This window comes from Macaca fascicularis, chromosome 1 (genome assembly GCF_037993035.2).
Source record: "Macaca fascicularis isolate 582-1 chromosome 1, T2T-MFA8v1.1".
NCBI classification, from domain to species: domain Eukaryota; kingdom Metazoa; phylum Chordata; class Mammalia; order Primates; family Cercopithecidae; genus Macaca; species Macaca fascicularis.
In genome coordinates, this window is record NC_088375.1 from 120,637,401 (window position 1) to 120,650,471 (window position 13,071).

The 13,071-nt window shown below is 38.8% G+C and overlaps 1 protein-coding gene across 20 annotated transcripts in view; it reads left to right on the forward strand.

The window, feature by feature from the left end:
- PHTF1 (putative homeodomain transcription factor 1) overlaps window positions 1–13,071 on the forward strand; it is a 62,282-nt gene that overhangs the window by 14,062 nt on the left and 35,149 nt on the right. For 15 of the 20 annotated variants that reach the window (XR_012416312.1, XR_012416313.1, XR_012416311.1 and 12 more), the window contains 2 exons: window positions 5,908–5,977; window positions 6,451–6,609. The exons of 2 other annotated variants lie outside the window; for them this stretch is intronic. Coding sequence is in view for 15 of the 18 variants with exons in the window: in XM_015430902.3 (XP_015286388.2) it covers window positions 5,908–5,977; window positions 6,451–6,609 (229 nt within the window). In the remaining 3 variants the exon portion in view is untranslated. Of the gene's footprint in view, window positions 1–5,099; window positions 5,158–5,907; window positions 5,978–6,450; window positions 6,610–13,071 lie in introns of all 20 variants that reach the window. 3 more of the 20 variants (XM_045384975.2, XM_073998500.1, XM_073998501.1) reach the window with 1 other exon arrangement.

Consider the following 13,071-nt stretch of genomic DNA (forward strand, 5'->3'; position numbering starts at 1 on the left):
TTGCCCAGGCTGGTCTCCCTGAGCTCAGGGAATCTGCCTGCCTCAGCCTCCCAAAGTGCTGGTATTACAGGCATGTTTCTTGATTCCTCATTTTGCTATATCCCATGCGCAACTTTACAAGTTCTTATACATCCTTCAGGTATCAGGTTAGATACTATTTTTCTTTGTGGAAATCTTTCTTGGACTTCTTAAATGTGAATAAGGTGTCCTTTATGGATGTTCCTGTAGTGCTACACTTGCTTGTAATTGTTGTTTTGTTGTTTATCATATGCCCCAAATCAGGGGTAACTTCCCTCTCTGCACCAGACTGTATAAATAGTTCAATTCTTTTGATGGTAATAAAATAGAAAATTTCAGCACACTAGGAAATAGAGATTTGTCACAGGGTTTCACTTGTTTTTTATTCCTTGTTTAATACAAAGTCCAATTATATTGCATCAATACCTCCAGTGTTTTTGTTCCTCTTCCAAAAAGTGGGAACTTCATTTGTCAAGTGGTTCTGAGCTTGTGATGATGTTGCACAGTTATGTTGGGGGCAAACAGTAGAGAGGGCTGCGTACAGCCTACACCTGGGGATGTGCAGAGAATTCCCCTACCACTACTCTGGCAACTAGTGATTATCCTGATTCTCTCCTACAACCTTTTCCTGGACTGCTGAGGTAGAGGTTGTGGCCAATAGGAAAATCCACTCCTAATGCCCATTGAACCTCTCAAAGTTAAGCAGTCTTGTTTGATTTAACAAAACCTCTCTCTACATTGATTAGGGATGCATTTTGTGTCATATAGCAAAAGGCAGGATAGTGTAGTGGTTAGAGCACAGACTTTGGAATGAGAATGACAGGATTGGAATCTCTGCCTTGGTTGCCTCATCTGTAAAGTGAGGATAATAAAGGTACCAATATCATAGGACATTTGTGAGGACTAAATGAGTCAAGTTAAGTACAGTCATGTGCCACATAATGATGTTTCAGTCATCGATGCTCCTCATATGGTCCCATAAGATTATAATGGAGCTGAAAAATTCCTATTGCCTAGTGATTTTGTAGCCATCCTAAAGTCTTAGCATGACACATTACTCATGTGTTTAGAGTGATGCTGGAGTAAACAAACCAAATGCACTGTCAGTCATAAAAAGTATAGCATACAGTTACGTACAGTACCTAACACTTGATAATGATAATAAATGTCTATATTACTGGTTTATATATTTACTATACTATGCTTTTCATTGTTATTTTAGAGTGGACTCCTTCTATTTATTTAAAAAAATCAGTTAACTGTAAAACAGTCTCAGGCAGGTCCTTCAGGAGGTATTCCAGAAGAAGGCATTGTGATCATAGGAGATGACAGCTCCCTGTGTGTTATTGCCCCTGAAGACCTTACAGTAGGACAAGATGTGGGAGACAGTGATATTGATGATCCTGACCCTATGTAGGCCTTGGCTGTGTGTGTTGGTATCTTAGTTTTAAATTAAAAAGTAAAAAAAAGAAGAAAGAAAAAAGCTTATAAAGATAAAAAGAAAATGTGTGTTTTTAAACTGTTATTACAAAAGAGTCAAAAAGTTTAAAAAACCTATAAAGCTTATAAAGTAAAAGCATTACAGTAAGCTAAGGTTAAGTTATTATAGAACAGACTGGTTGAGGTGGCTCATGCCTATAATTCTAGCACTTTGGGAGGCCACGGCAGGAGGATCACTTGAGACCAGGAGTTTGAGACCAGCGTGGGTGACAAAGCAAGACCCCTTCTCTACAAAAAAAAAAAAAAAAACTTGGGAGGCTGAGGTGGGAGGATTGCTTGAGCCCAGGAGAATGAGATTGTAGTGAGCTGTGATCGTGCCATTGCACTATATCATGGGCAACAGAGCAAGAGTCTGTCTCAGAGAAAAAAAAAAGTTATTGTTGTAGAAAGGAAGATTTAAAAAAATGTGATGTGTATCTTATGTTTACGGTGTTTATGAAGTCTACAATAGTGTACTACAGCGGTGTCCTAAGCTTTTACTTTCATTGACCACTCACTCACTGACTTACTCAGAGCAACTCCCAGTCCTGAGAGCGCTATTCATAAGTGCCCTATACAGGTGTACCATTTTTTATTTTTTATTTTTCTTTTTTGAGACAGAGTTTCACTCTTGTCGCCCAGGCTAAAGTGCAATGGTGCGATCTTGGCTCACTGCAACCTCAGCCTCCTGGGTTCAAGCGATCCTGCCTCAGCCTTCTGAGTGGCTGGGATTACAGGTGCCCACCACCACACCCGGCTAATTTTGTATTTTTAGTAGAGATGGGGTTTCACCATGTTGGCCAGGGTGGTCTTGAACTCCTGACCTCAGGTGATCCTCCTGCCTTGACCTCCCAAAGTGCTGGGATTACAGGGGTGAGCCACCACGCCCAGCCCCATTTTTTATCTTTTATACCATATTTTTACTATACCTTTTCTAGGTTTAGACACAAATACCACTGTGTTTAAAATTGCCTAAATATTCTGTATAGTAATATGCTGGACAGATTTGTAGCCTTGGAGCAATAGGCTGCCATATAGCCTAGGTGTGTAATAAGCTATGTTCAGGCAACAGTGAAATCACTTAAAGATGAATTTCTTAGAATGTATCCCTGACATTAAGTGATGCATGACTATATGTGAAAGTGCTTAGGATAGTGCCTGGCATGTACTTCCTCTTATACATACCTGCACGGTGGAAGATAAAGCAGAAGAATTCTAAAACAAAAGTATGGAATGTGGTTTTTACTCTCCCTCAGTACAAAATATACAGCAGTATATGGTGACTTTTCTAATCTTCCTTGAGATCAGTGGTCATAAATTTATTAATGATTTCTGTCTCTTTAGGAATTAAAAAAATGGAGAGATTCAGAGGGCATTTTCCTGAGAAACCCTTGTACATTTGGCCTTATCGTTTGTCTTCCCTTCTATACTGTACATTCGTTGAAGATAGAGCCATGTTTTGACTTATTGTTTTATACCTAGCTCAAGCAGAGTATCTGACATATAAAAGATACTTGTGGAATATTTTTTGACTGAGTGAATGAATAAATGTGTTTCTATTGCTAAGGGAGATTTGGATAATTGTACCTCTAGTTAATGCTAATTCTAACGCTGTAACATTATTGGAGAAAAGTCTAGAAAGCAAAGAAAGTAGAAAGATTATTTTGACTCTAAAGTGATGGGGAATAGCACTGGTACAAATGTCCGGAAAGCTTAGCACTGGGACAAATGTCCAAAAAGCTATAAAGTAATATTTTTACTTTAAATTTTTAATTTCTGATTTTGAATATAGCATACAAGATAATTGTTATTCTCGTGAAAATGCATATTTCAAAAATTAGTGTACATGTTTCTTCAAAGGGTTTTTTCCTTGAGTTGCCTCATTTTCAAATTTTGATTCCTTCTTTAATTTTATTACACTTGAGGTTTTAGAATATTTTTCTGTAAAATCTACAGCTTATGGTGAGTTGAATAGAAATATATAGGATTCACAAGAGAAATTGACTGCATCTGTTTAAACAAAGCTAAAGATCAATACTGGTTCAATGACCATGATAGGTAAATAGCAAATTATTGTAAACTTTATTTTTGGCATTAATTTTAATGATTGAATATCTAATTTTTAAGATGTAATTAAGAATTAGCATGTACAAATTATTTTATTATTATTTTCTAAATTAAGGGACAGGGTCTTGCTCTGTCGCCCAGGTTAGAGTGCAGTGGTGTGATCTCAGCTCGCTGCAACCTCCACGTTCCCAGTTCAAGTGATTCTCCTGCCTCAGCCTCCTGAGTAGCTGGGATTACAGGCACCCACCACCATGCCCAGCCACTTTTTGTATTTTTAGTAGAGACAGAGTTTCACCATGTTGGCCAGGCTGGTCTTAAACTCTTGACCTCAGGTATCCTCCCGCCTTGGCCCCTCCCAAAGTGTTGGGATTACAGGGGTGAGCCACCGTGCCTGGCCACTATTTCTCACCATATACAAAAACCAAGCCAAAATAGATTAATGATTTAAATGTAAGACCTGAAACTGCTAGAAGAAAACATAGGGGAAATGCTTCAGAACATTGGTCTGGGTAAAGATTTTATAGAGAAGACCTCAGAAGCACAGGTAACAAGCAAAAATAGACAAATAGGATTGTATCAAACTAGAAAGCTTCCGCACAGCAAAGGAAACAATCAAGATTGACGAGACAACCTACAGAATGAGAGAAAACATTTGCAAACTTTTCATCTGAAAAAGGATTAATATATATAAGGAACTCAAATAACTCAATAGCAAAAATCCAAATACTTCAATTTTAAAATGGACGATTGAGCTGAATAGACATCTCTCAAAAGAAGACAATACAGATGGCCAACAGGAATATGAAAAAATGCTCGATATCACCAGTCATTAGGGAAATGCAAATCAAACCACAATGAGATACCACGTCAACCTAGTTTAGAATGGCTGTTATCAAAAAGACAAAAAAAAAATGCTGGCAAGGATGCAGAGAAAGGGGAATTCTTATACACTGGTGGTGTGAATGTAAATTAGTACAGCCACTATGAAAAACAGTATTGCAGTTCCTCAAAAAACTAGAAATAGAACTACCATGTGATCCAGCAGTCTCAGTATATATCCAAAGGAAAGATAATCTATATGTCAAAGGAATATCTGTATTCCTATGTTTATTGCAGCATTATTCACAATAGTCATGACATGGAATTCATACATGTCCATCAACAGATGAATGGATAAAGAAAATATGGTATATATACACAATGGAATATTATTTAGCTGTAAGAAAGAATGAAGTTGTGTCATTCATGGCAACATGAATGGAAATGGAGAACATTATGCAGAGTGAAATAAGCCAGGCCCAGAACGATAAATACTTCGTGTTCTCACACATACATGGAAGCTAAAAAGTTGATCTCATAGAAGTAGAGAGTAGAATAGTAGTTACTAGAGGTGTGGAAGTGTAAGAGGGAGGGAACGACAGATAGCCAATGCTTGGTTAACAAATACAAAAGTACAGCTAGATAGGAATAAGGTTTAGTGTTCTGTAGCACTGTGAGGTGGCTATAATTAATCACAATTTATTATATGTTTTCAGATACCTAGCAGGGTGGATTTTGAATGAACCCAACACAAAGAAATGATAAATGTTCAAGGTGATATAGTTTGATCATTATACATTGTATACATGTATTGAAATATCACATTCTACCCCATAAATGTGCACAATTATAACGTGTCAATTAAAAATAGTAGAGCAAAAAAAAGATGAGAGTTATTTGTTTTTGAGGAGTGAAATTCAGAGGAGAGGAGCGATGGCTCAGGGGGCTATTATTTTTCATGTATTGATCTGTTGGCACTGTTCGAATATTTTAAAAAGTGATAAAGTATATGGATGCATTAGTGGAGAGGATTAAAAACTAAAACAAAATGTGTATTAATGGCAAGTTCCTTTAAGGAGCTTTAGGATTAAAGTGTCCTTAGTAAAAGGGAATCGGATATACAGAAAAAAAAATTTAAGTTTATTTTCTGTATTTAAAAGGGCTTTTCTGACTGGGCACAGAGGCTCACACCTATAATCCCAGCACTTCTGGGAGGCCGAGGTGAGTGGATCACCTGAGGTCAGGAGTTTGAGACTAGCCTGGCCAACATGGTGAAACCCCATCTCTACTAAAAATACGAAAAATTAGCCGGGCTTAATGGTGGGCACCTGTAATTCCAGCTACTTAGGGGGCTGAGTCAGGAGAATCACTTGAACCCGGGAGGCAGAGGTTGCAGTGAGCCGAGATCACACCATTGCTTTCCAGCCTGGGCAACAAGAGCGAAACTACGTCTCAAAAAAAGAAAAAGTAAATAAAAGGGCTTTTATTTATTTCTGGTTTTGTTTTTGTTTTGTTTTATCCTAGGGTTTGAAAAACAAACCAAAAAAGATGGGCCACATAAAGCCAGACTTGATTGACGTTGACTTAATCAGAGGTTAGTTCTAAAATTGTTTTTTATGTACATTATTATATTATTTCAGGTGGTGCCTAATTTTTAATATCTTCTCTATATGATGGTGTACTTTAATTTCCAAATGTAACACTTTTCTCTCATCACTCAGGCTTTAGCACTTTTTCTACCTCTGCCTTAGTACTGTGTGGCTCTATAAATTACATGCATACATGTAAAAGAGGGATGAACATAGAGACTTGCTGTTGTGTAATTAGATAAATAGGTTGTTTAACATTCATGTAAGCCTGACTTATTTTGAGCTTCTGTCCTAGTGATTGAGGCAAGAAGTTATTACATTTAACAGACATCTAAGAGGGTTTTTTCTTTTTTTTTTTTTTAACTGAACAGGTTTTGTGCTGATGTTTGCACTCACCTGTTTTTAATGTAGTGCTACAGGTGGGCATCAATACAGTGTATATAAATGTTTGATATTTTGTTTTATTGTATGTTTAAAGGGTCAACATTTGCCAAAGCAAAACCTGAAATTCCATGGACATCTCTGACTCGGAAGGGGCTTGTTCGAGTTGTATTTTTTCCATTGTTCAGCAATTGGTGGATTCAGGTTACCTCTTTAAGAATCTTTGTTTGGCTGTTACTACTTTATTTCATGCAAGGTAATTGGCAGAGTTGGAATAAGCAATGACAGTTTCTTTTTGCTGCTTTTGCTATTAAATAATTATCTACTGTTTTTACATTTACCCTTTCACTTGACGGTTTAAAGTACGCAGAAGTGAAGAGACATAGGCCATTCGGGGTTCATCTTAAAATTACCTGCTACATTAGAGCAAACATACTTGTGTAACTCTTTCTCTTCACTTGAGTTTCTTTCTACCTGTCTCACTGGCCAGGCCTTTTCTGTCTTTTCTTGTGTCTGACCTCTGAGCCTTTGAAATTGGGTATGTGTGTTTTTTGTTTTTGAGACAGGGTCTCTCTCTGTCACCCAGGCTGGAGTGCAGTGGCATGATCATAGCTCACTGCAGCCTTGACCTCCCAGACTCAAGCAATCCTTCCACCTCAGCCTCCCAAATAGCTGGCATTACAGGTGTATGCCCCTGTGCCTGGCTAATTTTTGTATTTTTTTGTAGAGACCAGGTGTTGTCATGCTGCCCAGGCTGGTCTTGAACTCTTGGGCTCAAAAGTGTTGGGATTACAGGTATGAGCCACCATGTTCAGCCTGAATATTGGATTACCTAAAGTTTGCACCCTAGGTTCTGTTCTTTAAGTAGTCTCATTAAGGCCTGTTGCTTTAAATATAATTGATATACAGATGATTCCCAAGTCTGTATCTTCAGGCCAGATCTCTCTGCTGAACTTCAGACTTACAAATCTAATTGGCTGCTTGACATTTCCATATGGAGATTTAATTATATAAATCTGGTATCAAGATACCATATGGTATCTTGAACTTAATTATATAAAAAATGGAACTCTTGACTTGTGTGTGTGTGCGCTGCACACATGTGCATGTGTGTGTAAACTTGTTCCTGTTTGTGTCTCCAATTCATTAAATGATACCATCAGTCACCCAGTATGCAGGTGAAAAATGAAAGCTTCCTACTCTGCCCTACCATCAACTCTCATGTGTAATGTGTCACCAAGTCTGCGAGTTCTTCCCCCAAATTTGTCACTCTATTTATCTCAGTCTCTGCTGCCATGATAATTGTCCACAGCACCAGCATTTCTTTGCTTAGACCACTGGAATAACATCTACTCTGAGCCTTCTTTCTACCAATCATTCTTTCCACAGCAATTAGCGAAATCTTTTAAAAACAGAAGCCATATAATGTCATTTTCCTGCTTAAAACCCTGTAGTGACTTCTGTCGACCTTAGAATAAAAATCCAAAGTTCTTACCATGGCCTATACTGCCCTGCAGGACCTGGTCCCTGTTCTCCTCTCAGACATCATCTTCTCTATTTCTTACCACTCTGCTTGTGCTGGCTCTAGGCATAATGTCCTTTTTTTGTTCTTCACACACAGCTGTTTTGTTTTGTTTGAAGCATTTGGAGTTTGGCTGTTTTTTCCCAGGCTGGAGTGCAATGGTGCGATCTCGGCTCACTGCAACCTCTGCCTCCTAGGCTTAAGTGATTCTCGTGCCTCAGCATCCCAAGTAGCTGGGATTATAGGTGTGCGCCACCATGTCCAGCTAATTTTTTGTATTTTTAGTAGAGATGGGATGTCACCATGTTGGCCAGGCTGTTCTCAAACTCCTGACCTCAGGTGATCCGTCCGCCTCAGCCTCCCAAAGTGTTGGGATTACAGGTGTGAGTCACTGCACCTGGCTGTTTGAAGCATTCTTAAGGCTTTTAAAATGGCTGGCTTTTTTCTCACCTTTAAATCTCAGCTGGGATGTAAATTCCATAAAGAGACCATTCCTATCTATATTTCTAAGTAGTCCTAATACCCTCTAGTCACTATCATAAGAATCAATTTTAATTTCTGGGTTACACATCACTACTTGATGTTTTCTAACTGTGTGCAGGGACCCAGTGTATTCTCTTTACGAATGTATCCCCATTGTCTACCAAGGAAGTAGGCAGTATGTACTATGGTTACACCTGTGCAAAAAGGCATGAATTAGAACAAAGAGTGGGAGAAAGTTGGGTTAAGGTGAAAGAATTATGTTTTTTTTTTCTTTTATCTGTGTCAGTTTAAAAAATTTTTAAGTTATAGAGTGAAAAATATATGTATATATTTACAAATTTATAGGTTTAATATTTTTTAAGTTGTGAAAGTGTCATTTATTAGAATATCTGTAATGGAAGTATTCCACATCTGTGCTGCCCAGTGTAGTAGCTACTTAGCCATATGTGGCTATTGAGTATTCAAAATGTAGTTAGTGTCAATAAGAGACCGAATTTTAAATTTTATTTGATTTAAAATAAGTCTTCATAACCATCATTTTAATGGCTGCATAATCATTCATCATGTGGACATACCGTCATTTAAAACTATCATTTTAATGTCTGTACAGTCTATCATATGTAGTCATATGTATCATATGGATTTATAAACATCTTTATATGGCTGCCCTTTTTTTTTTTCTTTTTGAGACAGTCTCACTGTTGCCCAGGCTGGAGTATAGTGGTGCGGTCTTGGCTCACTGCAACCTCTGCCTCCTAGGTTCAAGTGATTCTCTTGCCTCAGCCTCCCAAGTAACTGGAACTACAGACACACACCACCACGCCTGGCTAATTTCTGTATTTTTAGTAGAGAGAGGGTTTCACTATGTTGGCTAGGCTGGTCTTGAACTCCTGACCTCAGGTGATCCTCCTGCTTCAGCCTCCCAGAGTTCTGGGATTACAGGTATGAGCCACCACACCTGGCCTATATAGCTTTTTAATAGTCCATTATGTAAGAGTACTGTAATTTATGTAACCTTTCTGTCTGAGTCTGTTCAGGCTGCTATAAGAAAAATATCATAGACTGGGTGGCTTATCAACAACACAACTTTATTTCTGACACCTTTGGAGGCTAGGAAGTCCAGGATCAAGGTGCCAGAAGATGTGGTATCTGGTGAGGACCTGATTTCTGATTCATTGGTGTCAGTCTTCTTGCTGTGTCCTTATGTGGTGAAAGGGGCAAGGGAGCTCTTAGGAGTCATTTTATAAGGCCACTTCCATGAGGGCACTCATCCCCAAACTTACCAACTGGTTATATGTGACTGGGGACCTCCCTAATATGCTTTCTCACTTTTTACAATGTGCATAGGCTGATAACTTTTCAAATCTTTAAGTTAATGCTTCCTTTTTGCTTAACAATTCTGTCTTTTAAGTCATTTCTCTCTTCTCACATTTTACTGTAAGCACATAGGAAGAGCCAAGCTGCACCTTTATCACTTTGCTTAGAAATAGCTTCAGCTAAATATGCAATTTCATCACTTGCAAGTTTCACTTTCCACAGAATCCTAGACCATAAATACAGTTCAGCAAGTTCTCTACCACTCTGTAACAGAGTGTTTTTCCTTCAGTTTCTAATAACATATTATTTCTCATTTCTATCTGAGACCTCATCGGAATGGACTTTACCTCATATTTTACCAATACTCTGTTCATGGTTACTTAGGTATTCTCTAAGAAGACTGAGGCTTTTTCTGTAGCTCCCCTCTTTTCTTTCTTTGTTTTTGTTTGTTTTATTTTGTTTTTCAAGACAGAGTCTTGCTCTGTTGCCCAAGCTGGAGTGCAGTGGCACGATCTTGGCTCACTGCAACCTCCGCCTCTCGGGTTTAAGTGATTCTCCTGTCTCAGCCTCCCGAGTAGCTGGGATTACAGGCGCCTGCCACCATGCCTGACTAATTTTTGTATTTTCAGTAGAGATGGGGTTTCACCATGTTGACCTGGTCTCAAAGTCCTGACCTTAGGTGATCCACCCGCCACGGCTTCCCAGCTTGTTGGGATTACAGGCGTGAACCACTGCACCTGGCCACCTCTTTTCTTTCTGATTCCTTACCAGAATCTCTTTTGAAAAGGTTTAAGGCAATCCAGGCTTTTTCTACTGTGTACCTCAGTATTCTTCTAGTCTCTACCCATTACCTCTACCCATTCTAAAGCTGCTTCCACATTTTTAGGTATTTGTTATAGTAGGACTCCCATTCTCAGTACCAATTTCTATCTTATGCCACTTGGGCTGATAAAACAAAAATATCATGGCCTAGGTGCTTTATAAATAACAAAAATTTATTTTTTACAGTTCTGGAGGCTGAGAAGTTCAGATCAGAGCACTAGCAGATTCAGTGTCTGGTGAGGGTCTGCTTCTCTCTGGGTCCTCATGTTGCTGAAGGGGCACAGGAGCTCTCTGGAGTCTCTTTAATAAGGTTACTAATCTCATTCATGAGAGCTCTGCCCTCATGACCTAATCAGCTGCCAAAGGCCCCATCTCCTAATATGGTCACATTAAGGATTAAGATTTCAATATGAATTTTGTTGGGGACATACTTTATAGTATCTTCCCATATTGTGGGCATTTAGGTTGTTTCTATGTTTTTTCTATTAATAATGCCATCAGGAACAAAGTTTTCCTTATTTTATATTATTTCTTTAGAATTTGTTCTTTGAAATAGAATTAACAGATCAAAGAATGCGGACATTTAAGGGTTTTTGTACATACAGTGAAATTGCTGGTGGCACAGTTCTTTTGGAAAGCAATAGATGAGGATACTTGTTTTACCATGGTCTTACCAGCATTATTATAATTTTAAAATTGTTATCTAGGTGGGGGGCGGTGGCTCAAACCTGTAATTCCAGCACTTTGGGAAGCTGAGGTGGGAAGACTTGAGGCCAGGAGTTTGAGACCAGCTTGGGAAACATAGCAAGATCCCATCTCTACAAAAAAAAAAAAAAAAGAAAAAAAAAAGTTTAAAAAAATTAGTGGGGCATGGTGATGCATGCCTGTAGTTCCAGCTACTTATGAGGCTGAGGTGGGAGGATCACTTGAGCCCAGGAGTTTGAGGTTACAGTGAGTTATGATTCATCACTGCACTCTAGCCTGGCTGACAGAGTAAGACCCTGATTGCATCTCTGCCCACACCTGCAACAAAAAATTGTTACCTAATTTGACATGCAAAAAATATTTTGCTTGTTGAATATGCATTTCCTTGGTCACTTGTAAGGGTGAAATTTAAGTATTTTTTCCACACATTTATTATTAAATTATTTATTCCTTCCTGGTTGATAGATACTGTATCATATATAGAGAAAATTTCCATATATGCCATGGTCTGTTTCCAGACTACATATTCTGTACCGTCAGTTTTGGTTATTCTATGCCATATGTTAAATGGCACATAAATAATTTTGGTTATTCTCATATCTGTGCCATATACTAAATTTTCATATTTGCCATGGTGTGTTTCTGGACTACATACTCTGTACCATTAATTTCTGGTTATTCTCATATCTATGCCACACTGCTTTCATTAACTACAGCTATTTAATATGGATTAACATTGAGCAGGAAATTTTTTTTTTTCTTTTGGGATGGAGTCTCACTCTATTGCCCAGGCTGCAGTGTAGTGGTGTGATCTCAGCTCACTGCAACCTCTGCCTGGGTTCAAGCAATTTTCCTGCCTCAGCCTCCCAAGTAGCTGTAATTGCAGGCATGTGCCACTACGCCCAACAAATTTTTGTATTTTTAGTAGAGATGGGGTTTCCCCATGTTGACCATGGTGGTCTCGAACTCCTGACCTCATGATCCACCTGTGTTGGCCTCCCAAAGTGCTGGGATTACAGGCCTGAGCCACTGCGCCTGGCCAGGTATTTCTTTATTATTCTGCTTTCCCACATTTTCTCTCATGCTTTCTTGTTTATCCTTTCCAAAATAGTTTAGCATTATTTTATCATGATTAAAACCAAAAAACCCTACAATATAGGAATTTGGATTGGAATTCTCTGATTATCCCCTTTCCCCAGCACACATACACAAATATAGATGTATGCATATATTTTTGGAAGATGGACAGAAAATATGACTTCTTTACAATATTCTCTTCGCTATACAGAAATATGATATTGCTCTCCTTTTAATCGGGACTTCCTTTTTTTTTTTTTTTTTTAATTGAGATGGAGTCTCGCTTGTTGCCCAGGCTGGAGTGCAGTGGCATTATCTTGACTCACTGCAACCTCTGCCTCCTGGGTGCAAGCGATTCTCATGCCTCAGCCTCCTGAGGAGCTGGGACTACAGGTGTGTGCCACCATGCCTGGCTAATTTTTTTGTATTTTTAGTAGAGACGGGGTTTCGCTGCATTGGCCAGGCTGGTCTTGAACTCCTGATCTCAGGTAATCCTCCCACCTCGGCCTCCCAAAGTGCTGAGATTACAGGCGTGAGCCACAGCACCTGGCCTTAATCAGGACTTCTATTTATCCCTCAGTAAAGCTTTGCAGGATTTTTTTCTTTCTTTCTTTTTTTTTTTTAAATATAGACAGGGTCTCACTCTTACTCCCAGGCTGGAGTGCAATGGCCTAATGGTATTTCACTACAGCCTTGAGCCCAGGCAATCCTCCTGCCTCAGCCTGTTGAGTAGCTGGGACAGTAGGGGTGTGCCACCACGCTCAGCTGGTGTTTTTTATTTTTTATTTTTAG